Genomic DNA, 27,838 nt, shown 5'->3' with positions numbered 1-27,838 from the left:
TCCAACAGCTAAGTTCCTGGATCTACAAAATGACAGGTCAGAGCTAGAAAAACCTCTCCAGCTCTTTACAAGTTTGAAATCTATGACTTCTAACTACAGCCAAAACTCTGTTTTTCAAGCATGTTAATTCATTTGAAAATTTCATTACGTGTGACTATTTGCCAGGCATTGTTGTGGGTGACAAAGATAAAGAACTAAGCTAGATGATGAAAGTCTTCCCTTTTATGGAGCTTTCCTTCTGTAAAATAGAATAAAACCTTTCCCTTCCAATGCAAATGCTTCTCAAAATAAGGCCTGTGGACTGTAACATGTTTGTAGCCAGTCCCAGCAGAATAAAGCTGGTGTCAGAATCTAAACTAACTACATCATTAAGCATACGCTTCAGTTTAGCTGCCTTTCATTTTTCCATAGTAGTAAGACTTTCTCAACGTAGGGAGCAGTGTACTGATTTACTGTCCAGCACTAGCTCCTGCCTCACGCAAACCAGTACAGTTTACAGCCTGGATGTTCTGAGTGGCACTGACCTCAACGTTCAGCTGCTACAAAGCGCGGATCCGTAAGACATTCAAGAAATACCTACTGATTGTCATCAGGGAGAAATAAAACATCAGCTGATTCAACAAAGCTTATCTTTAAGGCAAATGTTTTATCTGCAGAGACAAATGTAAAAAGCTTTACCTGACACAGTGTATAAGCGTTAAAACCAGTCTTCTGTCGCAATAAGCCAGCTGCTTTTCCTGTTGGTGCTGTTAATAACACGTCTATAGCCTTGTCGGCCTTCAGTAGACTTTGCTCGGTAAAGGTAATCCATTCGTCTGGTACATCCCGGTCTTGTTCAAAATCTTCACAAGCTTTTTTTACTTCTTTTTCTTCCAACTGCTCCACATGCTTAAAAAGACGGCTAACAATCGTGGTCTTCCCACAACCGCCTTTCCCACTTATGACTGTCACAGCATTGGAACAAATCATTTCCAAAGCAGCCACCTGATCCTGATCCAGCAGAGCGTCACTGATTTCTGCGTTAACCTCATGTTCACCATTGTTCCAAATATGGTCACCACTGTCCTGGCTCTCCAGAATGTCCACAGAAGTTTCCAAATTGCTCTCATCAGGTTGACTTTCGCCCAGTGCATCATCGCTTCGTGAGTTCTCTGGTTGTGCGGTGTGAATAGACGCAAGCACCCTTTTGACGTCGACATGTAAATGCCATGGGGGCCTCGTCATCAGGTCACATATGGAAGAGGCAATGTCTTTCTCAGCCTGGTAAAGGTCATAAAGAAAGATGCAGCCCTTCTGGTAGGTCACCACACCAATATCCTTCAAAAACCTCAGAGACTGCCAAGCATCATGGAAAGACATATGGTCTGACAACTTAGAAGTGAAGTCAGCTTCTTCAACACACGTGTGCCCTTGGTCTCTACATATATGTTTCAGTTTAGAATATATTATTAATGCATTTTGCTCCAAAGCAGTCATCAACTGGAGGAGAGACTTGCACTGACAAAATGATGTCCAACTTGCCTCACACTGCAAAAGCTTCAGTTCTGTGTAGGTTATCTTTAAGAAAACAGAATTCAAGTTGCTTTATAAAAATTATAAATGTCGATGAATCTTATTAGAAATACAGTAAAAACTATGTAATTTGTCAATAATTGCTTAAGTCCCAGAAGACACGTATGTCAAGTTGGAGGAAAAAACTCTGTACCTAATACATCACCAAGTTTTTACTGTCCTGTGATTAAAGATCTAGATACCGGGCACCTGGGTGGCTCAGTCGGTTAAGCGTCCGACTTCGGCTTTGGTAATGATCTCATGGTTTGTGGGTTAGAGCCCTCAGAGCCTGGAGCCTGCTTCCGATTCTGTGTCTCCCTCTCTCTCTGCCCCTCCCCCACTCTGTCTCTCTCAGCCTCTCAAAAGTAAATAAACGTTTAAAAAAAATTTTTTTAAGATCTATATACATTTTTAATTAAAATTCTATTTTCTCAAAACAATACATACACAGTTTCGAAAGTCAAATAACACCATGAAGCTTATCAAAAGACAGGAATCCCCTGACTTACTCTTTCCATGCTGACAAAGTCAACACTTCCAACACTTTCAGTTATTTATTCCAGAATTTACTCCACATTTCCAAGTACTGTTTACACTATCCTTTGTGGGGGTTTTTTTGTTGTGGTTTTTTTTTTTTTTTTTTTTTTTTTTTTTTTAGATTTTCGATATTTAGTATGAACTCCCTACTATGGAAAGTCTTTCTCTGGGGAAGCTCTCTCTTATGCCATCACCTCCATACCTTCTTCTCCTCCTCCCATCTTTGAACAAAAGTTATAGTATACATTTTGTTAATCAGTTTTGGTTACATTGATGTTAAATAGGATTCACAGCTGAGCAACATGATATACCACGATTACATGAACTTTTGTGTCAAACTCTTGTGTGTATGATGACTGCTTCACCTTCTTGGCGTGTTTAGGTTTCTATGTGCCTCTCAACAATTCTGCCCCAACTCTACTGAAGAGGCAGAGAACTTCCTTCACCATGATCCACTCAGCAAGTTCTCCACCAGCTCCATTTTTTTTCATGGAGACATCCCTGCTAGAACCTTCCTTATATCTTACGGGCTGAAATGTGTTCCCCCCCCCCCAAATTAATATGTTGAAATCCCAACCTCCTAGTATTCCAAACTTGGCCATATTTGGAGATAGGGTCTTTAAAGTGGTAATTCAGTTAAAATGAGGTCACTGGGGTAGGCCCGAATCCAGTATGACTGGTGTCCTTATTAGGAGAGAAGATTACAACAGACAGGCACAGAAGGAAAATCATGTGAACACACAGGGAGAGGTGTCTTCTCATGACCATGTACAAGCTCAGGAGAGAGGACTCAGAAGAAGCCAACCAGACCAACACTTTGATTTTGGACTTCAAGCTTCCTGAACCATGAGAAAATAAATTTCCATTGTTTAAGCCACCCAGACTATGGTATGAAGCACAGATTTAGATGGTCAGCAGCCCCAGCAATCTTAACCCCAGTAATGGTCTTTATTCTTGATGGCAGTTCACACACTGAGCAATGGACTTCAAGCCTCCTTCTCCCACTTGAGTCCCAGAATATGCATTGCTCTCTCTTCTCTACTTGATAAATACAGGCAATAATCAAATGTTCCAGAATCTCATTTTGCAAAACATCCTGAAACCATCATCATTTTATATAGGGAACAAATTCATTGTTCCAGTATTACTCAAATTGTGGGGGGAGGGGATTCTAGGAACATTCCTGGAGATCCAAGAATTATCTCAGATTTTTTAAATTGTATTTTCAATTGGAAAACCGCCCATAACAAAGTCCTGCAACATTTAAGGGCCACATTTGGTTCCCAACACCCCTGAAGCCTCATAGCGTCACTCCTACTTTTGGTCTATGATGATAAGAACAGAAGTGGGTTCATACGTAAATGATATTATTGTGCCAAATACTAAACGTTTTCAAAAGTTCAGACAGGAAAGGGAGGGACTGAAATGAACTTGCCAAATTCATAAGAACTTGTGCCTTCAATGAGATCTGTATTCAAGTTGCAAATGGCCATTTAGTTACCAAAACATGTTTCCTATTAAATCATATAATGAAATTATTGACAATGTGAATGTCATCAGTTTTGTTATTTTGTTTTCCTTTATAAATTTACTGTGTATGAGCTACAGGTGTAAGAACTTTATAGTTGGTTCTAACACGAAACGAAAAATAAATCAACATTGCAGTCCAATACAAATTTTTTTCCTTTGAGAGAGATGTAAAAATTGTCAAGTTTGAGACCTCCCCCCGCCCCCCATACAACATGCTGCTGAGTAAATGTCTTACTTACTTTACCAAATCCAAGTTTCCACGGATGTGTACTTAACATCTCTTCTATGGCTCCCAACACCTCCTTAGAACCTGAACTTATGAGCCGTTTAAAGTGTCGAGGCAGAAGAACTGGAAGGAATTCCATTATTTTTGGAAACTGCAAAGCTGTCATTACACTTATAAATGGAACTATAGGGTAATAGAAAAGAACACATCAAACATACAAATGAGTTCACAGAACAACTGATTTGATGGACTTTCTCACCCAGCACAACCAGTTTAAGAAATCCTAATCAAAGAGAGATCAATAAGTGTATTTAACCAGCAAGAAAATTGATTGTATTATAACAATTGATTTTGTACTAAGGTGGTTCTCACTGTGTTTAACTCCAAAATTTATGTTCCTCAAATGCTTAGACAACTGCTTCTCGGCCTTCTGTTTCCTTCTGGTTACTATATAATCAATAAAATTTGTGACTCTGTGATACAAAGATAAATTTAAAACTAAGCGTAAAAAATAACTCATTACATTTTAACCTTTATAATCATTTTTCTGACTGTAATCATGATTCTTTTGTCACTGAAGTTATTCAATGCTGTCCTGCCAAATGTATTTGATATAATTAAGAAATGAAATATCCCACTCATGCGGATGTCCAGATAGCAAGTCATAATATATAATTATTTTATACCATCTTGGGCTGAAATTTTTCCAAAATGGAATACTCAAGAATATGAGTACCTTTCTCCTCTGCCGTCTTAAACAGAATCATAACTAGAACCGAATAACTAACAACTGAACTTTTTCTTAATGACACAAGGAAATCCCATGGACACAAAAGTTAGAGACAAAGACAGAATCACAGTTTTAGAACTGGGGAGGAACTGAAAGGAGCTTAAAGATCATCTTACCCAACTCTCCACATTAATGATGAGGAACCTTGAATGACAATGACACATCCCAAAGCGATAGAAACACATTTTCAAAAACACATTTTAAAAAAGAATACTAAGCCAAGATACTATAGGGGTAATGTCTTAAACACACTAGTCATTAAGTATTTCCATTACACTAAAAGTGGATGATAAAAATCACACCTACTTGTGTTTTCCAGAGGAAGGCACATCTCATTTTCTGGTAGAGACTCTTCCTGTACATTCTGTTTTGACTGTTTTTGACGATTCCTTTCAATTTCCTTTTGGAAAGTTCTTAATGTTTCCCTAAGATTTTCAAAGTTGAGGTTTTTATAGCTTGATACAGCATTTACCCATGCTAAAAATTTATTTATATGATCACTGGAGACTTTACAGTCTTTAAGAAACAGGGAACAGATATTTTTTTGATTGGGTGGTGACATATCAGACTGTAAAAAGTAAGATGGAAATCCTTGAACTTGATAGCTCCTCAGTCCCAAAGGTTTCACTTGTACTTTCACTCGCCACCAAGGACCCGTTACTGGAAAACGTCCAAACACTTGACATTGCTCTTGAGTGTTTTCATCAGGAATTACAACTTTAAAAAAAAGTTAATTTAAGATATTTAAAACCCCTTTTTCAATATTTTACCAAATCTACCGCTCTCTTTAATCGCCCCACAGCACCCTGTACAGATAGATGTCTATGAGGGAATCCACATAGCTGTTCCACCTGTTTCAAATGTTCTCTTCCTTACTGTTTACCCCATCTGCTACAGACCTCAGCTTAATTGTCACTTCCTCAAGAAAGCCTTCCTTGAATCTCAAGAATATAACCTCTCCTAGCACTACTTACTATTCCTTCTATGCACTAAATAATAATATAGTTACTTCTGTAATTATTTAAAGAATGTCTGTTTAATTTACCAAAGGATAAGCCCCATTAAGACAGAAATTTCATTATCTTATCCCTCCTGGGTATACCTGCAACAAACACCACCTTGCTTGGAACAAGATAGCCAGTCACTAACACTTTTAGGATAAATGACTACACCCTCCACAAACACTTGAAAACTTTCTGTGGAAACTTGTGCTGGCCACTCACAGGTAACTCTTCAAATTCAATTAATTAAAATTAAATAATATTTAAAATTCAGCTCAATAGCACAAGCTGCACTTCAAGGTCCTTAATAGTCACATATGGCTGGTGGCTATTGTACCGGACAGAGCAAATACTGAAAAATGCCATCAGCACAGAAAATTCTACTGGTCTTTGGTTACCACTAAAATATTCTTAAATAAAATATTCTTAAATATCAGTCACAATGTACACATAACAGGTATAATTTATAGCACAGGAAACTACACAAGGTAAACAAACCCCCATCGCAACACTATTAACACAAGGTTAATGAATCAACAACGCCTTGAGGTGTTTCTTGCGTACGTGCGTCTATTTTCGAAGTAGCTGAAAAATAAATACACATTTGATTCCAGGCAGGACAGGAAAACAGTCTGAAAGTCTGATTCCGGGTGTGAATACAGGCTGGACATTCAACTGTTTCCTCGACTATAAAATTACCTCAAAGAGTTGTGAATATCAAATGAGATAATACACACAGAACACAAGCTTCACGCATAGTATTTACTCAGGTCACTGCTATTATTATTATTATTATTAATATTAATATTATCTTATCCTAAGTAGGATGAAAACAGAGAGGCCGTCCTAAAAAAAAAGTCTGTTAGCAATGGGGCGCCTTACTTAGGACAACACCAGAACGGGAAACACTTCAGCCTCCAATCCCATCCCCTTGGGGCAGGGGGCTTCCTCACCGCGGAGGAGTCCGGGGAGGCCGCCAGCCTTTACGCCCCCACTGCACAGCTCCTCGGCGTCGACAAACACCAGATCTTCAGTCTCCTCCGCTTCGTCCTGATAGTCATCGTCCTCCTCCACCAAGTCCTTGGGTGGGAGCAGAGGTCCCTGCAGTTCGCGCAAGTGCTGGGTCAACCAGGCCATGATGATCCCCCCCGAGCCTCTCCCCACATTCCGGAAAACCCCGGCAGGTACACAGCCATGATCAGCCAATCAGCTTCGCGACGTCCGGCCTGCGCGCGCGCAGAGGGCGGGGCAGCGGCGAAGCTCCGCCCCAAGTCTCCCGCGGGAGGCGGGGATAAGACGCAGACGCCGGGGACGGGGCGAAGGTCGGGGTGAAGAAGAGAGTGCACGCCGGTAACCGGACTCGACTGTCCTCGGGATTCCTGGACCAACCCCGCTGGCTGGACAGCGTCGGGGGGGGGGGGGGGGGGGGAATTGCAGAACTTCTAGCACCTCCGGAGAGAGAAAAGTGAGGGAAGCCCAGGTCTAGTGAGCCAAAAAGCCCGGAAAAGCAAGCCCTCCTCAGCACCCTAAAACGAAAACCCAGATGCCCTTCAGGACAATCGGCCATCACCCAAAGCACAGAGCAGCGAATCTCCAGTCGAAGGACCCGTTTATTCGTGGCTGCTTTGGTCCTCCGCTTTCTTAAGGAGTTAAATTCATATCATCAAAGGCTCTTATTCAAGGTACAGTTCTCTACGCCCCGTTCCAGACGCAGAGTATAAGGATCTAGGGCAGGGACCCAGGATTCTGTCTTTTTCAGGCACGTGCCAGGTTATCTATTTCGATGCTCAGCCGGGTTTGGAAACTACTGGATTAGATGACATTCAAAGTCTGTTTCCTCTTTTCCTCTGTGAGTGCACACTGGTCTCCCAAGCTCCTTGCAGCTGGACTACCTACCTGCTAACAGTGGGGCAAAACAGCATCTACTTATAGCCAAGAGTATGGACAGGGACTGGGGAAAGGAAGTAGAAGAGAAAGCAAAGAGGCTTAAAAACTTATTCCGGAGCCATGGTTCCCATACGGGATACTGTTTGAAAGTCATGGTACTCTTATGGGGCGCCTGGGTGGCGCAGTCGGTTAAGCGTCCGACTTCAGCCAGGTCCATGGGGCGCCTGGGTGGCGCAGTCGGTTAAGCGTCCGACTTCAGCCAGGTCACGATCTCGCGGTCCGGGAGTTCGAGCCCCGCGTCGGGCCCTGGGCTGATGGCTCAGAGCCTGGAGCCTGTTTCCGATTCTGTGTCTCCCTCTCTCTCTGCCCCCCCCCCCCCCCGTTCATGCTCTGTCTCTCTCTGTCCCAAAAATAAATAAACGTTGAAAAATTAAAAAAAAAAAAAAAGTCATGGTACTCTTTGAGGAACACCATAAAACATATGATTACCTTACTATTTTTATACTATTTATTATGAAATTACTCTATTAATAATAAACCTAAAATACCTAAACGTGCTGTTTGCTAAACCCCAAAGCATTTTATGATAGATTTTAATATACATTAACAACAGCCAGCACCAAAGTTTTAAGAAAAATCTATGGGAGAAAATACTAAAATTGATTTTTCCCTTTGGATACAAATCTCTCTTCTTGTTGCTTTTAGAAAAACTCTGTTGTAGCTGACAAAACACCAGGTGTTTCCAAGATTTCCAAGGATCATCTGTGTGAGGTTGAATTCCTTGCTTAACACTCAATAAAGGCTACTGTTCCCACCACAGTATTAAACCTGGTCTGCCACAGTCCTGGTCTCTTGGATGGAAATCAGTGGATACCTTCTTGCCTTTATTTTACCTCACCTCTCCACCTTTGACACTGGTAACTGTTACCTTCTTGTAACACTTTGTTCCCTGGGCTTTCGTGTCGTGTGTTCTCATTCTCAGGGCTTCCTCTTACTTCTCTAGCCACGTATAGTTTCCTTGGGCTCCTCTACTGCCCTCTTAAGTACTAATATTCCCCAGAGGTCCATCCTAAGCACCTTCTCACTCTGTAACCCTCCCCTCGAGCATCTTTCACCTACTCTGGCATCTACACTCAATGACTCCTAACCTCATCTCCAAACCTGTGCAAAAAACCGCCTAGTAGATGCCACTGCTGGATGTACCTCAGCTACTTCAGACTCAGCGTATCTAAACTGAAAGTTGTCTGCTGCCCAAATCTCGGTCACTTATGTGTGTCCGAATAGTATATTCTTGTTACCAACGTGGTGATTAGGGGACAAGACTCCAGAGGTTAAGCTACTGTTTATATAACTCAATTGCATTCCTCGAAGTAAAGCGACGATTTGGGATGGTGCGAACTTTGCTTCCCTACCTGTTGTTTCTTCGTTTTAAAAATGTTAACTATTCAAGGTTTCTGAATACCATTTTTACCCTTTTTACACAGTAAGCAACAATACTCCAATCTGGCTATGCATGAAAATCACTTGGGATGTTTCTAAAAGTGAGATTCCTGGATCTACCCTGAAGGTACGTGTCCATAAACACAGACGTGGAGTTATTCACTCTGTAATTATTGTAGTAGCAAGTAAGTGGAAATAGCAGAAATGTGTATAAGTAAGAGACTTACTGAATTATGACACATCCATCCAATGGAATATTCTCCAGTGACTTTAAAAAAGAAAGGAAAATCTCTATGAACTGATAATGAGTGGTTTTCAAGATATTCAATTAAATAAGAAAAAGCAAAAGCCATGCATATAGTTTTATTTATGTGTATGTGGGTATGCTTGTTTGGGGGAGAAAGAAGGAAGGAAGGGGGATAGGAAGACAGGAAGGCCAGGAGGGGTAAACCCAGAAATTAATGAAAATAGTCACCTACAGGTAGGATAGAAAGAAGGTAGAGGAAACAAGACTGGGAACAAGATCTCTGAGCGTAACTTTTTATAATGGTTTTAACTTCTGAACTGTGTGAATGTTTCACTTATTCAAAAATAAATAAGCCCAAAGCAAACCTGAATTGGACACAAACAGAAACAAATGAAAGTGTCTATCAAACATATACTACTATAACCTTTCAGGGAAAATAATTACTTCAAGTTACTTTTGAATACTTTGAATAAATACTTTTTTAAAAATTTTTTTAAAATTTTTTTTTTTAATTTTTTTTTTTCAACGTTTATTTATTTTTGGGACAGAGAGAGACAGAGCATGAACAGAGAAAGAGGGAGACACAGAATTGGAAACAGGCTCCAGGCTCTGAGCCATCAGCCCAGAGCCTGACGTGGGGCTCGAACTCACGGACCGTGAGATCGTGACCTGGCTGAAGTCGGACGCTTAACCGACTGCGCCACCCAGGCGCCCCTTTTTTAAATTTTTTTTAACGTTTATTTATTTTTGAGACAGAGAGAGACAGAGCATGAACGGGGGAGGGGCAGAGAGAGAGGGAGACATAGAATCCGAAACAGGCTCCAGGCTCCGAGCTGTCAGCACAGAGCCTGACGCGGGGCTCGAATTCATGGACCGTGAGATCATGACCTGAGCTGAAGTCGGACGCCCAACCGACCAAGCCACCCAGGCGCCCCTGAATAAATACTTTTAAGTTACTCTGACCATAGACCCTTAACAGGATATATGCTGAGGACAAAAGATCTACAAAGTAATCTTAAACTTCACCACACACTATGGTTAATGCTGGTTTTAATAATGTTATGATAATTTTGAAATTCTGTATCACAGGATAAAGCAGATAAGTAAATGCCTTTATGTTTTTATCAAACGAAGGTTTTTAATGTATATGAAAAGAAAACAAATGGAATGAGAAAACTCCTACAATATTAAACTTGGATTAGCAATGTCAATATGAGCTGTGGTTTCTTAAAATATATTTTCTAGTTCTGTCTATTGAGAGGACCTGAAAAGAATGTCATCCCAGTAACTCTGATCACATCTACCACCCTAAATCTTGGTTTTGGAATACCATTTTGTCATTCAAAGAAATGGAGGCTTCTTAAGGAGTGGCGGTTTCTACCTCCAAAACAAGGAAAATAGAAGGCAGACCTGGGACTTGTTGTACCAGATGGCAAGGAAGCCCTCAAAAACCAATGGGGTGATGATAAAAAGATTCAGGCGCCACCTTGAAGGGACTTCCACTAGCCAAATTTCGGGAAGCTTGAGAATCAGAAAAATCACTGCACTTGATTGTAACACACTGAGTATGTAAAAAGTGATGTGTCCATTGTGATACTTCCTAAAAACAAAAACAAAACAAAACATGGGGCGCCTGGGTGGCACAGTCGGTTAAGCGTCCGACTTCAGCCAGGTCACGATCTCGCGGTCCGTGAGTTCGAGCCCCGCGTCAGGCTCTGGGCTGATGGCTCAGAGCCTGGAGCCTGTTTCCGATTCCGTGTCTCCCTCTCTCTCTGCCCCTCCCCCGTTCATGCTCTGTCTCTCTCTGTCCCAAAAATAAATAAACGTTGAAAAAAAAAAAAATTTAAAAAAAAAAAAAAAAAAAAACAAAAAAAAAAAAAACAAAACAAAACAAAAAAACACCTTTTAAGGAAGAAGGAAAGGGGGAAAAAAAAGGAAAAGAAGAAAAGAATGTCAGGTAAGAAATTTAAAAAGAAATTCTAAAAATATAAAACACCATTTTGCAATCCGCAACGTAATAATGGATTCAAGCAAGGGTCACAAAAGGCTAAAAAAAAAAAAAAACAAAACATTGAGTGAAAAGTCAATGGGAAACCGTGGCTCAATAGTCTTACGGCTATAATAGATTACAAACTGCAAAGGGGAAAATGTATTTTTACAATGAAGATTCTTGTCAGTCACCCCTTTGTCAAGTTTTCAAACTTCACGCCATTAATGAGACAAACTGATGTGTGTCCCATGGTAGGATGCAGTATAATGTACAGAAGATCAGCTGTGAAGTATTTTTGCCAAAAACATTTAACCTCGTTTTAATTAAGGCTGTAGACCACATTGTTCAATGAAAATATGTGAACTACATATGTAATTTAAAACTTTCTAGTAGCCACATTAAAAAAAGAAACAGGTACCATTAATTGTGATGATGCATTTTATTTAATCAAATATATCCAAAATATTTTTATTTCAACAGGGTAATCGACATAAAAATCACTAATGAAAAATTTATGCTCTTTTTTTTCATGCTAATTCTTTGAAATCTGGGGTATATTTTACCCTTATAGCACATTTTAACTTGGACTAGCCATATTTCTTTTTTTTTTTTAATTTTTTTTTCAACATTTATTTATTTTGGGGACAGAGAGAGACAGAGCATGAACAGGGGAGGGGCAGAGAGAGAGGGAGACACAGAATCGGAAACACGCTCCAGGCTCTGAGCCATCAGCACAGAGCCTGACGCGGGGCTCGAACTCCCGGACCGTGAGATCGTGACCTGGCTGAAGTTGGACGCTTAACCGACTACGCCACCCAGGCGCCCCGGACTAGCCATATTTCAAGTACCCAATAGCTACATGTGCCTGCTGACTACTATATTGGATAGCACATTTCCAGATCTAATTTCCAACTTGCCTAAAATCCAAGGAACCGAGGTATAAACTAAATAATGCCACGAGGAAACAGAAAGATCTAAAATAGAGGTCAGAATACAGTTTTCATAAAGGGCCAGATAATAAATATTTCAGGTTTTGCAGACCCTGTGGTCTCCATCACATAATTCTCTTGCCTCCTCCTCCGGCTCTTCCTCCTCCTTCTCCTTCTCCTCCCTTTCCTTCTTTCTCTTCTTTTTTACAACCCTTTAAAAATGTAAAAGCTGTTTTTAGCTCTAGTGCTGTTCAGAAACAGGCCATAAATATATGCAACTTGACCTAGCACATGTGACATTCTACAAGACAACTGACCTGGATTTTCTGAAAAGCCAGCGTCATGGGGGAAAAGGTAGGAAAGAAAAGAGGGATTCCGGGATTGACATAAGTCCAGTCACTGAAGCCAAGAGTATCAGGAATGGGTACAAGGTGAGGCTAGAGAGGTGGGCTAGAGCCAAACATGCCGTGCCTTGGGAGGCCTCCGTAAGGTTAGTGAGAAACCACTGAAGGCTCTAAACAGCTTAACCATTTTCTCCTGAAACCGTGGCTATTCATCTCACACAAAATCAAGCTCTCGTGTCAATGTCTGCTTGAAATCTATCCTAGGAAATTTGTTAAATAAATCAATCTGAATCATGAAGCAAAGAATTTTCAGTATCTCATTCATGTTGCTTCTCATGCAGAAGTCTTTTTTCGCTATGTTACCTATAATGTGTCTTCTGGTTATTTTGGAAATGTATTTGTTTTAGAATTCCTGGAGGGGGTCAAGGCAGGTAGCCCACTGTGAAGTTATCATTAGTAAAGCCTAAACATTTTATTGGGAGAGCAGGGAGGGAATAAGGTTTAGTGACCTGTTTAATTAATGTAATGGAGTAAAGCACACGGTTAAGGTGTAGTCACGATAATGATGGTTTCACAGTTACACGAAAGCACTTCAGATTAATTTATCCTGATGAGTGTTTGAATTAGTATTTTGTCTGTTTTGTTTGTTAAAGTAATGTCTGGAAGGAAATGGTAGAATCAAAACAAGAAATGGGTTAGGGGCGCCTCAGGGACTCAGTCGGTTGAGAGTCCAACTTCGGCTCAGGTCATGATCTCATGGGGGTTGGCTTGTGAGTTTAAGCCCCGCGTCAAACTCTGTGCTGGCAGCTCAGAGCCTGGAGCCTGCTTCAGATTCTGTCTCCACCTCTTTACCTCTGCCTCTCCCCTGATCACGCTCTGTCTCTCTCTCAAACATAAATAAACATTTAAAAAAATTTTTTTTGAAAAAGAAATGGGTTAAATAATAGGACCGCAAAAAGATTGGTAATTACATACAGAGCAGAAACATTAATCAAAATGTATTCAATTTCATTTAGTCAACAGATATACCTATGTGTGGCAGTTAGTACTGTTGTCAGCAGATGCCTAGTTCCCCTCTCATCCTAAGCACATAGGACTTTACTTCCCCACCTATTTGAAGTCAGTCATGGCCATCTGACTTGCTTTGGTCGATGAAACGAGAGCAACGTGTCACTTCAAGGTGGAAGTATTTAATTGTGGGTGCTCCGCTCTCTGCCCCTAATTATTCCTTACCTTGATGATTGTGGGAGTGTGAGGTACAATGGCGATCCATCATATGATGAACAACTGCCCTGGAGAGTTCTAGAGACCTGCAGGAAACTTTGAGTCAATGAGAATAAATCTTGGTTGGGTTAACCCACTAAGATTACGGAGTTGTTTGTCTTGTCAGCCGAACCGAGCCTATACTTCCTGACATAAAGCTGATCACATACTAGGTGGTTGTGTTGGTGGGCACAGTGAGAGGCCTAAGGAAACAATTATAAACCTTGCCACAAAGTTCCTATAAAATAATTAAGGTATGTACATTGGGAGTTAATGGGATGAGGGGCTGGAAAACCGTGCTAAGGGCTGATTCAGCAGAGTTTTGAATGCTAAAACACTGGGATAGCCTTGTGCGGTAGGAAAATGGATTAAAGAAGTATAAAGCCTTACCCACAAAGAGTGGATATCTAGTTTCATAAGTCTCCAACCAGAAATCCGGACTCCTAGTAGTTCAGTAGTGATAGACCAAAAAGGGAAAAAAGACAATAAAAAAGTCCTTTGGGAGTGCCTAGTTGACTCATGATGTTATTTAATACGTAAGGTATGTCTTTATAGTGTTTTTAAAAAATGATATGTAAGATGACAAACTGATATGGATTTTTAAGGTGAAAGAGAAAAGTAATGTCACCTCTGAGGAGACAGGTTGGGTAGTAAATACCACGACATCCCATGAAGCCTTCATGGCCTCTTCTTTACCACCTGGGTGCCTCCGTAGAAATATTGATCTCAGTAATTGCCATTGATGTTACGCCCCTGTCTCTAAATGTTACAAAGTAATGGCCCCAGTTATCTCAATTACAATTGAATTTAGTCTGCATTATTATGTAAGTTTTTACTCAAGGTAAAATAACATGAAGGGCTAACTCCATGCCCTTCTATTTCTTTTAAAAATTTTTTTTTCAACGTTTATTTATTTTTTGGGACAGAGAGAGACAGAGCATGAACGGGGGAGGGGCAGAGAGAGAGGGAGACACAGAATCGGAAACAGTCTCCAGGCTCTGAGCCATCAGCCCAGAGCCCGACGCGGGGCTCGAACTCACGGACCGCGAGATCGTGACCTGGCTGAAGTTGGACGCTTAACCGACTGCGCCACCCAGGCGCCCCATGCCCTTCTATTTCTATTTCAGCATATAAGACTTTAAGTTCTAGGAGAGTATGTTGATGAAAGAATTATTGCTTTCTTAAATATGCTTTCTAGAGGCTCCTTTCTTAACATGTATGCCATGATTGAAGTAAGCACCGAAGCAAACGCACAACAACTCTGCTACCCCAGAGGTACGGTGCTGCAGATAGATCCCTCGTTGGCCATCTTGGTCTTCAGTTGTTAGGCAGTTTATGAAAATTATTGATCTCACAGAATAAGTGGGGGAAAAACGCAGCAGAAGTTTGGAAAGTATTAGTGAGAAACAGCAAATGGTTACAACCCATTTATTCAGTCAATACGTATTTCGGGACAGTTACTGGGCACTAGAGAAGGGTAGTGAACAAAACAAGTCCCTGCATATTCTAGTGGAAGGAGATAGACAAAGAACAAGGAAATACAAATAGCAAGTGGTGCTGAGTACTACGGGCTACACTAAGATTAAGGGGAGAGAGGATGACAGGAGTGGAGGTTTCTTATTTCAGATAATGGTGATCGATAGAAATAGAGACAGAGATAGTATTAAACTGACATTGATAAGATAGTGTGCTATGTTGGCTCTGGGATGAATTATTGAACAGAAGAAGTGCACATCGAGGAACAGGTGAAAAATGTAATAGTTATGCAATCCATAATCAGTAATAGAGGAAGAAGACTGACGTCATGGAACAGAAATATATTTGGGCATTCCACAGGGTCAGCCTGGTTGCAGAAGTCAGAGTGCCTTCAGATTACCAGCTGTGTTTTCCTGGGCTCATTGTAAGTGGCTGGAAAATTCCCTCCATCTGTGCGAAGATTCTACCTATGACACATACCTCTGGTCAAAGACAGAAAAAAAAAAAAAAAAGTCACCCAGCTCATGAAACATTGAAGAAAAATAAGATACAAAGAACTAGGGTGGAATGATAAGGAGCAAAAGGGAAGGAATGAGTGAAAGACAAGTAAGAAAGAAAGAGAATTACACTGAGGATAAAGCCATTATATGCAGGGCAGTAGAAAAAAGAATTTGAAAATTCTCAAAAAAAAAAAAAAAGCCATAAAGCTATAACAACAGTTCATTTTACCCAATGGCTTATTTCATTAAGGAAGATAAAATCTGTGAAATTCCACTTTTCATAGACGAAAACAGAATTTGGAGAGGGCGCAGAAAGATTCTTTCACACCCAGAAAAGTAGAACATTTATGTATTTTTATCTTCCTTTATTTATAAACAAGAAAAGTAGCTAATTTTGAGTGCTTGTGATGTGTCGGCCATCAAGTGCTTTTAGTGAATTAGCTCCTTTACTCTTTCCAACAGCCCCAGGAAGTAGGTACCAGTAAAATATCCATTTTACTTCTGAGGAAACTGTTGTGAAAACGTTAAATAACTTGCTTAAGGTTGGAAGCGGCCGAGCCGGGATTTGAACCCAGGGAGTCTGGCGCCAGCGCCTGTGTTCTTTGCTGCTGCGTGTCCAAGCACAGCTCTGTGTTCTCAGCATCTGTGCACAAAGCCAAGAACATTGGGGTTGTGTGGAGACAAATATTGCTGCAAAAGAAAACTCCTTGATTTTCTGCCTTCGCTTATTTGTTTGAGATTTGTAAAACATACACACGTTCCTTTGAGATCCTCAAGTAGGTGTAAAACAGTCATAAAGACAGCCACAACGTGATGTCATCTCTGAGTGATCCATAACTCAAATTGCACGGAGGTTACTTTTCACGCAGCTGCTGGATCAACCTGTAAGAACTCCCTGCTCCGCGGTTTCAGATCAATAGTGCATGTGGGAGAAATGAATGTTCCTTACCTCTTTCCTGGCTAGCTCTGTTTTGGAAAGATTATTGTTGGCTGACACCTTCCCCATAACATTTGACCACTACTTCACATTTTGAGAAAAAAAAACCACTTCCTTATAGCTCCCACACTGCTCTTTAAAAAGCTCCACCTATTATCTCTTTGCTAGGTTGTATCATTGCCATATAATAGGGGGAAGTACAAGGTTTGAACTATTTCTTTGGGGGGGGGGCGGGATTCACTTAAGAAGATGATACTCAGATATCCGGACATCTAATTAATCCCTAAATTGCATCTATTCTCCTTTTCCTCTAAAATGTCTCTTCGATTGCCCCTTCATTACTATGTTTCACTCAGGGCCCTTCCTAGGGTGTGTGGAGCCATGGGCAACTATTTTTTGCAGCGCTCCTGTCTGTATAAACGATTTAGGCCACCCTAAATCAACATGACAGTGCCATTCTGGCAGCCCAATCTCATGCTCACACAATCCTAAAACAAAAACAAAAAAACCTGCATTGCCCAGTAGGTGCAATTAGCTTGCCGGGTCACCCTCCCGGAACCAAGACCTGGCCACAGAACCCCAGGATGATAGCATAGTCGAGGACCACAGAGCAACTTGGGATGTCTGATCAAGTCCACTCATTGGACAGGCAATGGAAGATTGTCCACAAACAGAGAAACTGGTACTGAGCCCACATGGAGCCCCGATTCTGGCTGGAAGTGCCCCATCCAGATGGACACCAATCCATTCTCAGCTGGTCCCAGGTACCGGAGAGGGTCTGAGGAGATTTAAGGAAGTCACTTCAAAGAGTGAGACCCCCTGATGCCTGGGGCCCTCGTTAGGAGCCCTGAGTTACAATTCTGAAAGTTATACCAACACCTTATTCTGTACCTTCTCACCTAACTTACTACAACTCTGTCCTGGCTGGCCTCACAACCTCCATTTTCCTTCTTTTTGTGGTCATTGTTCTCCTGGTGCAAACATATTATTTCACTGTCTTATTTTGTGCCGTGTTGCCTCTTACTGATTTTATCAAATACCAAGCCCTCAGTTTTAGTCCTCATTTACATTATGGTCTAGATCCTAGCCCCTCTCCCAGTGCCTGGGTGGCTCAGTCAGTTAAGTATCTGACCTCAGCTCAGGTCATGATCTCACGGTTCGTGGGTTCAAGCCCCATGTTGGGCTCTGCTGATAGCTCAGAGCCTGGAGCCTGCTTCAGATTCTGTGTCTCCTCTCTCTGACCCTTCCCTGCTCTCACTCTGTCTCTCTCTCAAAAATAAAGTGATATCTAGTAGATAGATAGATCGATCCTAGCCCCTCTCATCTGCTCAAGATCATTCACTCCAGCAGCCCTTCCCTGGTTAAGTGTCTTTTTCTTGATCTCAGCTCAGGTCTTGATCTCAAGGTCCAGTTGGTTGTGAGGTCTGGCCCCAGGTTGGCTGTGAAGCCTACTTAAAAAAAAAAAAAAAATTTCATTTCTCTGTCCTCACTTCCCCCACCAGCCACCAACCCATTTCTTAGCTCTCCTGCACCAAAATCACTTAATAGGATTGTCTATATTTATTTATCCTCAATTCCTCTCCTCCAGGGCTAACTTGTGCTCTGCCCAAAGGCATTTGATAGAGGAGGTGCTGGTAAAGGCTGAAATCTAATTCATTCTTTGCTTGCCAAGCAAAATGCTTAACACAGGACTTTGTCATTTTTGAGGCACAACATTTGAAATTGATCTACCTCGAGGCATCACTGTTTCCAATTGGCCAGCCAGAAACAGTCTTTAAAAAAAAAAAATTTTTTTTTTAATGTATATTTATTTTTGAGAGAGACAGAACACAAGCAGGGGGAAGGGCAGAGAGAGAGGGAGACACAGAATCCGAAGCAGGTTCCAGGCTCTGAGCTGTCAGCACAGAGCCCGATGTGGGGCTCAACCCCACGAACTGCGAGATCATGATCTGAGCCAAAGTCAGACACTTAACCGACTGAGCCACGCAGGTGCCCCCAGAAACAGGCTTTTTTTTTTTTATTGATTTTGCACAAAGGTCCTGCATGTTCTCCTGGTCTTCGTTAGCCCACTTCAGTCAGACTTCTACTCCCATCGTTCTCCTGAAACTCCTCTGCTCCAAGGCCACCATGTGGCCACGAACACAGGACACTCACATCACTACACCCCATGGTTGGGGTATTTGTTTCCTATTGCTGCTATGACAAAGTACCACAAACTTAGTTGCTTAAAACAACACAAATTTATTATCACACAGTTCCAGAGGTCAGGAGTTCAAAATGGGTCCGCAGGATGCCTTCCTTCTGAGGCCCTAGGGGACAGTGCGCCCCTTGCCACATCACTCCAAACTCTGCTTCCATTGCCCCATTGCCTCTGCCTCTGACTCCAAACCTCTTGCCTCCCCCTTCTAAGGACACTTGTGATCACATTGTTCCCACCCTGACAATCCAGAACAATCTCCCCATTTCCAGATTATTAACATGATCCCATCTACAAAGTCCCTTTTGCCATGGAAGGTAATGTATTCACAGGTTCTGGGGAGTAGGATGTGACTGTCTTTGGGGTCCCTTGCTCAGTCTATCAGTTAGCTCTCAGCTGTCCTCTTACATGACTTCTCAGAGCCACATTGGACGCACCTAATCTCTCCTTCTGCCTTCATACATTTTGGGCCCCTGGTTTCAGGGACGCCACCGTCTCTTGATTGTCTCCCTTTCTCGTGTCTGCTGCTTCCGAGTAGTTGCCTTTTCGGGTCTTCCCTGTTCTCCCTGACCACTTGGTCTTTGCTCTTCTCTCTACACTCTCTTTATTTGGTCTCATGTCTTTAAATAGCATCTATATGCCATGATTCTTTTTCTTTTTTTCTTTTAATTTTAGAGAGAGAGATTGAGAGCACAAGCCGGTGAAAGGGACAGAGAGAGAGAGAAAGAGAGAAAATCCCAAGCATGCTCCACATGCAGCAGAGACTGATGCGGGGCTCAATCCCATGACCGTGGGGTCACGACCTGAGCTAAAATCAAGAGTCAGACACAACCCACTGAGCCACCCAGCAGCCTCGTTATGCTGTGATTCTTAAGTTTGTATTACTGTCTGTTCCTCTCTTTTGAACTGTAAGCTTGTATTTCCAACTGCCTGTCAAAAAACCCCATTTAGATCACTAATACACATGTAAAACTTAATATGGCCAAATATGAATCCCTGATCTTTTCCCCTCAGATCGGCTCCACCTACAGTCTTCCCCATCCCACAGTGATGGCAACTTCATCCTCGTGGTTGCTCTAGCCAAACTCTCTGGATTCATCCCTGACTCCTCTCTGTCTCCTCCATCCCATAACCAATCCATCAGCAAGTTCCACTGACTCTACCTTCAGAACAGGCCCAGAATCTGACAGATCTCACCATCCCCACTGCTTATACACTAGTCCCCCTTCTGCCTTCCTTTCTGTGCTAGCTTACCGCAGCAACCTCCTACCTGGTCTCCTGCGCCCAGTGCTCTCCCGATAGAGCATTTCTCAATGTAACAGCCGTAGTGATCCTTTTAAAACAGGTCTTAGTATATCACTCCCTTGCTCAAAACCCAGTGATGGCTCCTTATCACACTCATGGTAAAAGCAAAAACCTAAACGGTTCTATGGGCTCTGCCCTACCATCAGTCTCACTGACAGTATCTCCTCCTGTTCTGCCCTTGGATCATTCTGCTTTGGCTGCACTGGCCTCTTTCTTGTTCCTTGAACGCATCAGTCTCAGGGCACTTGCCTGGTGTGTTCCCCCCTGTCTGGAAATGTCTTGCCCAGGGATCTGTGTGTCTAGCTCATTCACCATCTTTGAGTCTTTGTTCATATATCATCTTCTCAGTGGGACCTTCCCTGTTCACTCTGCCAAAGGCACCTGGTTGGGAATGTGAATTGTTAGAACCCTTTGAAAGTGATTGCGAAGTGTCTTTTAAAACATATTAACACATCCTTTAATATAGTGATTCCATTTGGGGGGATCTCTCTCACAGAAATAGAAGGCGTGGAAGAGCCCTGTATAAGTTTATGGGGATATTTATTGTACATCTTTCTTAAACCAAAGAGAAGCCGGGAACAATCTGATTGTTAGTCAATAGGAAAGTGGTTGGATGAATTCTAGTAAATCATATTAAAGAGCATTATGCAGCTATTAAAAAGAATGAAGTTTCTTGGGGCACTAGGGTGGTTCAGTCTGTTAAGCAACCGACCCTTGATTTCAGATCAGTTCATGATCTCAAGGACATGAGATTGAGCCCCCGAGGTGGGCTCTACACAGAGCGTGGAGCCCGCTTGGGATTCTCTCCTTCCCTCCTCTCCGTCTTATAAGAAATCAACATTAGGGGTGCCTGGGTGGCTCAGTCGGTTAAGCGGCCGACTTCGGCTCAGGTCACGATCTCGCGGTCCGTGGGTTCGAGCCCCGCATCGGGCTCTGTGCTGACCGCTCAGAGCCTGGAGCCTGTTTCCAATTCTGTGTCTCCCTCTCTCTCTGACCCTCCCCCGTTCATGCTCTGTCTCTCTCTGTCTCAAAAATAAATAAACGTTGAAAAAAAAAAGAAAAGAAATCAAAATTAAAAAAAAAGAATATCTAACCTAGTAACTAACTTAATTAATTACTAAGCCAAAGGATGGCAATACTGGATAATTAAGTGAAAACAGCACGTTGCAGACTAATGTGTAAAGTATGGTTACATTTTTGAAAAACAAAAACAAAACAGAAATTCACATAACTGTCTTAAGATCACACAGAAAATGTAGCTGGATAAACACTACACTGTTAGTATCAATTTCCTGTAGGGTATGGGAACAGAGAAGGAAAATAATTGACTTTTTCTTGAAATATTTTTGTGTCACTTTATTCACTAAAAGGTGCGCATAACAATTCAGGAGTTGCAATTATTTTTTAAGGTTAAACGGCACACCACTCAACAACAACCTCATAATCCATTTCCATTCACTTAAGTGTTTGCTGATCACCTACTGTGTTTCAGGCACTGTGCTAGATGCAGGATGATGGGATGGGTCAGGCACAGCGGTGCTGGTGGCAGTGGGGGGACAGGTATGCTTGTTTTCCATCCAATATCTGAGGGTTTTTTAAATTAAATTATTTGCCCCATTTAAAAATCAGAATATTTTGCATCAAAACTTTAGGCTTCCAAATTTAGTATATCTGGCAATACTGGGCCTGCATTCTCTCTTAGAAAAAATTGACATAAACTACGTACTTTGTCTCCTCTTTACATGAGGCCCATTGTCTCTAGTTCGTCATAGTTCTCACTGCCCCCTATTAAAGGCACGTGTCCCTTCTCACTTGCTTTCCTCCTGTATGCATTTGAATCTGTAACTCCTGACCTAACGAAGGCAGGGTTGTGTGGATGCAGAGGAAGTAATGGGTAAAGAGGTGTGAAGGGCAGAGACTTGAGAGGGCTTGGTGACCAATTTGTGGGGGGGACAGGGTGGGGACAAGGAGACTTGCGTGGATAATTACGTCACTATCTAAAACATGGAATACAAGAAGAGAGCCCAACTTGGGGGAGGCTAAGAAAAAAGATAAGCGTTCTGTTTTGGACAGTTGGAGATGTCTGTGGAATATCTAGATAACAGTTGAACATCTGGATCCTAGGGAAATCATCAGAATAAGAGAGAAAAATTGGGGAGTTGAAGGGGTAGTTTTTATACTGACTAAAACAATGATAGTTAATGAAATTGTGCAGGGGGTGGTGGGAGAATGAACTCTAAAGAACATTCCTTGTAGACTAGAGTAGAGGAAGGCACTAGCAAAGGAGTCAGAAATGAGCATCCAGGAGACAGAGGAAAATCTAAAATTGTCACAGAAGCCAGGGACTTAAGGAAGTTTCCCAGGAGGGGCTCCTGGGTGGCTCAGTCAGTTAAGCATCTGACTCTTGATTTTGGCCCAGGTCATGATCTCCAGCCCCAAGTCGGGCTCTGCTCTGGGTGCGGAGCCTGCTTAAGATTCTCTCTCTCCCTCTCCCTCTGCCCTTCCCCGGCTCCCTCTCTACCCCTCCTTCTCCCCTCTGCCCCTCTCCCTTCCTTATTCCCCTCTGCTCCTACCTCTCCTAGCATGGGTGAGTCCACACTCTCAAAAAAAAAAACTTTCCCAGGAGAAAATGGTTACTACCCAAATGTCACTGGACGTCATATCTAGTCTTTCAGAACCTAATCTTAAACACAGATGGGAGTCTTGAGCTCTGTCCCAACCCTATCTCAAGCTTGGGGAGGGAACTTACACAAGTCTTTAAAAATTTGGGGGCCTCCGGTACCACATCTGTAAGTAAGGAAGTTGGACCAGATGATTGATCCCTAAGGTCTTTGAAGTACTAACATTCTAGGATTGTTAGAATGTTCTTCTCCAGCCAGCTATCACTAGTACCTGTTGTTCTTGAATCCATGCAGCTGTACGAGTGTGTGTGTGTGTGTGTGTGTGTGTGTGTTTCAGTTGCTTCTATATACAGAAGGATGACTGAGGCTAGATTTGGTCAGTTCTACCTAATGAAAAGAGGAAGCAAGTAACTGCTCCTTGAGAAACAACTTAAAGAAGCCTCTAGTAGCTTTCCCAATTCCCATAGATCAGTTATAACATACACATGAATTTTCTTACCCTGAAGTTACTTCCAAAAGTAAATTCATAGGAATAGGAGAACAGTGATTTACAAGGAACCAGTTGTTCTCTCCACCCCAGATCAATCACTTCTTACAGGGGGGAATTTCCCTTCTGGTTTCTAATGTTTTTATTAACTATGTTATGAGTTTCTTAATGGTGACATCTTTCTCCTACATAGTAGGCCCTCAATAAGTGTGTGTTGAAACAAATGTGTTTCTCAGCTTATTCAATGTTTATGTTTATCAATTAGATTAAGAATGGGTACCTCCACTTAATCAGAGAAAGGTACGTTTAAGAAGCATAATTTCAGGGGGTGCGTGGGTGGCTCAGTTGGCTGAGCGTCTGGCTCTTGGTTTCCACTCAGGTCATGATCTCACGGTTTTGTAGTTCAGGTGGAGTCTGACTCTGACCATGCCCAGAGTCTGCTTGGGATTCTCTGTCTCCTCTCTCTCTGCCCCTCCTCCACTTGCTTTCTATCTCTCTCTTTCCAAATAAATAAATAAATATTTTTAAAAAAAGAAGAAGAAGAAGCATAGTTTTAGGAGGTCCCTAAAAGAAAATGAACCTTGGGGAAAGGAAGCATCATAAGAAAAATCTGTGGAAAATGGCAGATTCTGGAATAAGGAGAATTGGTTGTGATTCAAGTTGAAAGATGCCAAGATCAAGGAGGAGGGTGGATACAAGTTATAGCTGTCACAGTGCATGGAGTTAAGCAATTATTGCTCAGTCTATGCCCACATACAGAGATGTTGCATATCCTCTTTCAACGGTAACTATCTGTTGCACTGCATGCAAGGGCAGTCACATTTCCTGCAGGAAGGGGTAGAGGAGGGATCTGCCACCCTGAGTACTCAGGTGCTATTACAGTTTTCTCCTGCAGGGCAGATTTTAACATCGGCTAAGCTAACACCGTTAGTCAATCCCCTCTGTGATGAACGTGCACATTTGATTTTTGTAAGCTCACCATACACCTTCCCCATTAAATTCCTTCCAACAGGATCCTGATAAGGACCAAAGCCACTTCTTGAGCATGAGGCTCATGTGCAATGGCACTTGTTAGAGTTGCCAGGTGAAACACAGGGCACCCAGATAATTTGAATTTCTGATAGACAACGAAAAATCTCTAATGTAAGTATTCCCAGAGTTTCCTGGGGGTTTTTTTTGTTTTTGTTTTTGTCTAACTGACAGCCCTGCATTCTGTATTCCATGAGGTTTCTGTTACTGATGTTTCTGATTGACTTGGTTACAAGACTTCAGCCATCCCCTCCAGGGTGCTTTTGTACCTCTGCTGCCCTCTAATGGTCACGGTTGGTCACTGGCACCAGAAAGGCTGGATCACTCCAGTCTAGAAGAATTTCGAGGGAATGGGGATGACCATTCAGCAAACATTCCTGGAGCGCGATCTTGCTTTGCTCCAGGCATTGTGCTGAGCTAGCTAGCAATTCCACACCCTCAAGAAGTCCCAGGCCAAAAGGCTAGAGAGATTTGTTTGTTTCTAATGTTTCTCTGTTTCTGAGAGAGAGGCAGAGCACGAGCAGGGGAGAGGCAGAGAAAGAGGGGGAGACACAGAATCAGAAGCAGGCTCCAGGCTCTGAGATGCCAGCACAGAGCCTCACGCGGGGCTCAAACCCATGAACTGTGAGATCATGACCCAAGCCAAAGTCAGACACCCAACTGACTAAGCCACCCAGGCACCCCCAAGATGAGAGATTTGTACAGAAAGCATACTGGAATCAAGGTCAGATGTCTCAGAAAAAGATGTTCTGTTCTAAAATCTGTCACTGACAGTGCTGTGCACTTAGATTTGGGGGCTTCTGTTTTCTCTTCAAAATAGAGTAAAGACAGCAGGAAGGAAATAATTACTGTTTGAAAAGTGCAGCAGAGTTCATCTAGAGAAAACAGCTTTGGGCAAACACTTGGCCATGCAAAGCCAGGAGACGGAGTCTAGCAAGGATGAGAAAAATTAAACATAAGTAAATAAAACTGATAAAACTGCTATAGATAAAGAGGAAAAGGGCATTATCCTTAGATGACTTATGTGGATGATCACTGATTTGGGAAATGGGCTGGAGACAAAGGATTGGGGTCTTAAAGAACAGGCAAGAGAGGAACCAGGCGAAGACACCTATTGTAAATGAGAGCATGCACGTCTAGCAGGACAGCAGCTGGCCAGCCCACGGGGCAGTCTGAAATCTGAGTCTCAAGTTCCTTAATTTGCTCAGTAATCTTCCTCGATTCCTTCCAGTCTTTTGTAAAGCAAGTTACAGGCAACAGCGTTGGGTCCCTAGGTCCTAGAAATGAAAGCCTAGGGCTCTGGGGCCAAGTTAGAGCGAGGGAATTGAGACAGAGCCAGAGCATGAAGGGGAGGCAAGGAAGTAGCAGTAAGAGGGGATTAAGGAGAAATGGAGCATTGCTCGTTCCCGATGACAATAGGCCATGCAAACATCCTCCTGGAAATACCTAGAAATAGTTGGGTGTTGACTATATTTCCTACAGTTACAAAGCATAGGTACCTGAGATATTTTACTTGTATAGGAGGGCCCCAGAAGGCTGGAGAGTTTTGTGATTCCTAAAGCTCATATATGATGAGGTTGTTGCTAATCTGTGCGATCCTGTACTGTTCCAACAGTCTGTGGTTCTTACGTGGATTCCAATCGAAAGAGAAATGATATACTAAAGGAGCACAGAGAAATGGGTGATAAAGGTCAGCTGCTGGGACCGTGGAGCGACTCCATGACACGTGTATCACACCTGGCCTTCCTCCACTAGCTCCTCGAATGCTACTTCCTCTTGCTGACTGCCTGGGCTAGAACCCTAGAGGCATCCTCCACTTCTGGCTCTCTCCGCCCTCCCTACCCCTGCAGCTCCTCACCAAATTCTATAAATTCCACCTCCTAAAAGTATGCTTACTCTGTCCGCTTATCTCCTTCTCCTCTGGATCACCCCCGTGCAGGCCACCATTATGTCTTCCCGAACAACCTCCTAAAAGGTCTTGCTGACTCAAGTCATCCTAAAAATGAACCCCATCAATAGCTTCTCATTGCTCATAGCATGAAACGTGATGAAGAGTTTCTTTCTGAGCCGGCTGGTGCCAGCCAACTACTGAGATCACTCAGATAACTGCTGAGTTTATCTTCTCCCCACTACCGCTCTCTTTCATCCTAAGCTCCAGCCATCCTGAATTTTGTGCAGTTCATCGGTACGTTGGGCTCTCTCTTGCTTCAGATCTTTGTACAAGTACGACTTCCTCAAGGGAGTCTTTCCTGACCCTCCCTAGAGGGAAAGTTTCTCATTCTGTGTGGCCAGTTCTCCTAGAGATAATAATGGTAATGTTAGAAATTATAGTGTCCACTGCAAGCCAGGCATGTCAAGATGATTAGTAGGAATACACCATTATTTTTGCAACAGAGTAAATAAGAATAAAGAAATAAAGCTTTAGACAATTGGTCTTTGGGATAAACTGTAAACATACTTGAAATAAACTAATTAAATACTAATATCCTTATCTAAGGATATTAACCTTAAAAATATTGAAGAAACTTTCACATAAATTCAGTGATCTGAATTCTTAATATGCAAAATTAAAAGCCACGTTCAATTTTGGGTTTTATCCAAACGTGAATTTTGACATTATCCATAAAACCAGAAAGAGCTGCAGATCACATAGTGCTGTGAGGCTTGTACGACATGGCAGAATTTCAGTTTCCATTAAATAAACAATAAATGACTTTAAAAATTAAACACAAAGTTAAATTTTTCATAAAGAATTGATTTACTAAGTGCCTGCACTGTTCCTTCCTAAAATGTAAAGAAAGCGACCCCTGGTGGAATGCTGATGAAGCGTTTCTCTAGTGTTTTGAATTTATCGACTCAACCACTGTAGGGGTGATAAAGGTCTGTGTGCCAGGCATTGTGCTAGGCTCTGGAGACAAAGACAGGACTGAAAAGCGAAGTTCAGAAGGTTGAGAGGCAACGATTTTTAGAAAAAGCCGATCATAGCTGCAGGGGTTAGAGTAGAAGTAATGAATTTGGTAAGGGATGTGGGAGAGATGGTCAGGGGTGGCTGCACAGAGTAGGGTAGCAATAGAGACAGGCTATTTGGACATGGTACCTTCCGGAAGTTGTCAGTGGTTTCATTTGGTGGTGCATGAGCACTTACGGGACAGTGGAAAAGTAGGCAAGCACCTAGCCTTTATCCTATTGCATTGTGCCTGTCAAATGGTCTTTGCTGGATATGAACAGAGTTGCAATAAATCCTGCACAAAAATACATTGAGTGGGCGCCTGGGTGGCTCAGTGGGTTAAGCATCCGACTTCAGCTCAAGTCATGATCTCACAGTTCGTGGGTTTGAGCTCCATGTTGGACTTCGTGCTGACAGCCCAGAGCCTGGAGCCTGCTTTGGATTCTGTGTCTCCCTCTCTCTATGCCCCTCCCCTGCTTGCACTCTCTCTCTCCCACCCCCCTCTCTGTCTCTAAACAATAAATAAACACTTAAAAAAGTTAAAAAATAAATAAATATCATGGCAATGAGCAACAGCAGGGTCGCTAGAGTTTATTGAGGCATT

At 42.3% G+C, this 27,838-nt stretch overlaps 1 protein-coding gene across 3 annotated transcripts in view; it reads right to left on the bottom strand.

Annotated features, from left to right (window-relative positions):
• The window catches only part of HELB (DNA helicase B), a 33,982-nt gene extending 27,154 nt beyond the window's left edge, over nt 1-6,828 (bottom strand). Inside the window, exons 1-4 of one of the 3 annotated variants that reach the window (XM_047867726.1) lie at nt 6,589-6,828; nt 4,941-5,351; nt 3,858-4,027; nt 679-1,557 (exon numbers count right to left, since the gene is read on the bottom strand). In XM_047867726.1, coding sequence (XP_047723682.1) covers nt 679-1,557; nt 3,858-4,027; nt 4,941-5,351; nt 6,589-6,772 — 1,644 coding nt within the window. In that variant the 5' untranslated portion in view covers nt 6,773-6,828. Of the gene's footprint in view, nt 1-678; nt 1,558-3,857; nt 4,028-4,940; nt 5,352-6,517 lie in introns of all 3 variants that reach the window. The other 2 variants (XM_047867727.1, XM_047867730.1) reach the window with 2 other exon arrangements.
• Nucleotides 6,829-27,838: the final 21,010 nt, after the last annotated feature.

This window comes from Prionailurus viverrinus, chromosome B4 (assembly GCF_022837055.1).
Source record: "Prionailurus viverrinus isolate Anna chromosome B4, UM_Priviv_1.0, whole genome shotgun sequence".
NCBI lineage: Eukaryota > Metazoa > Chordata > Mammalia > Carnivora > Felidae > Prionailurus > Prionailurus viverrinus.
This window is presented reverse-complemented; position numbering and strand designations above follow the sequence as displayed.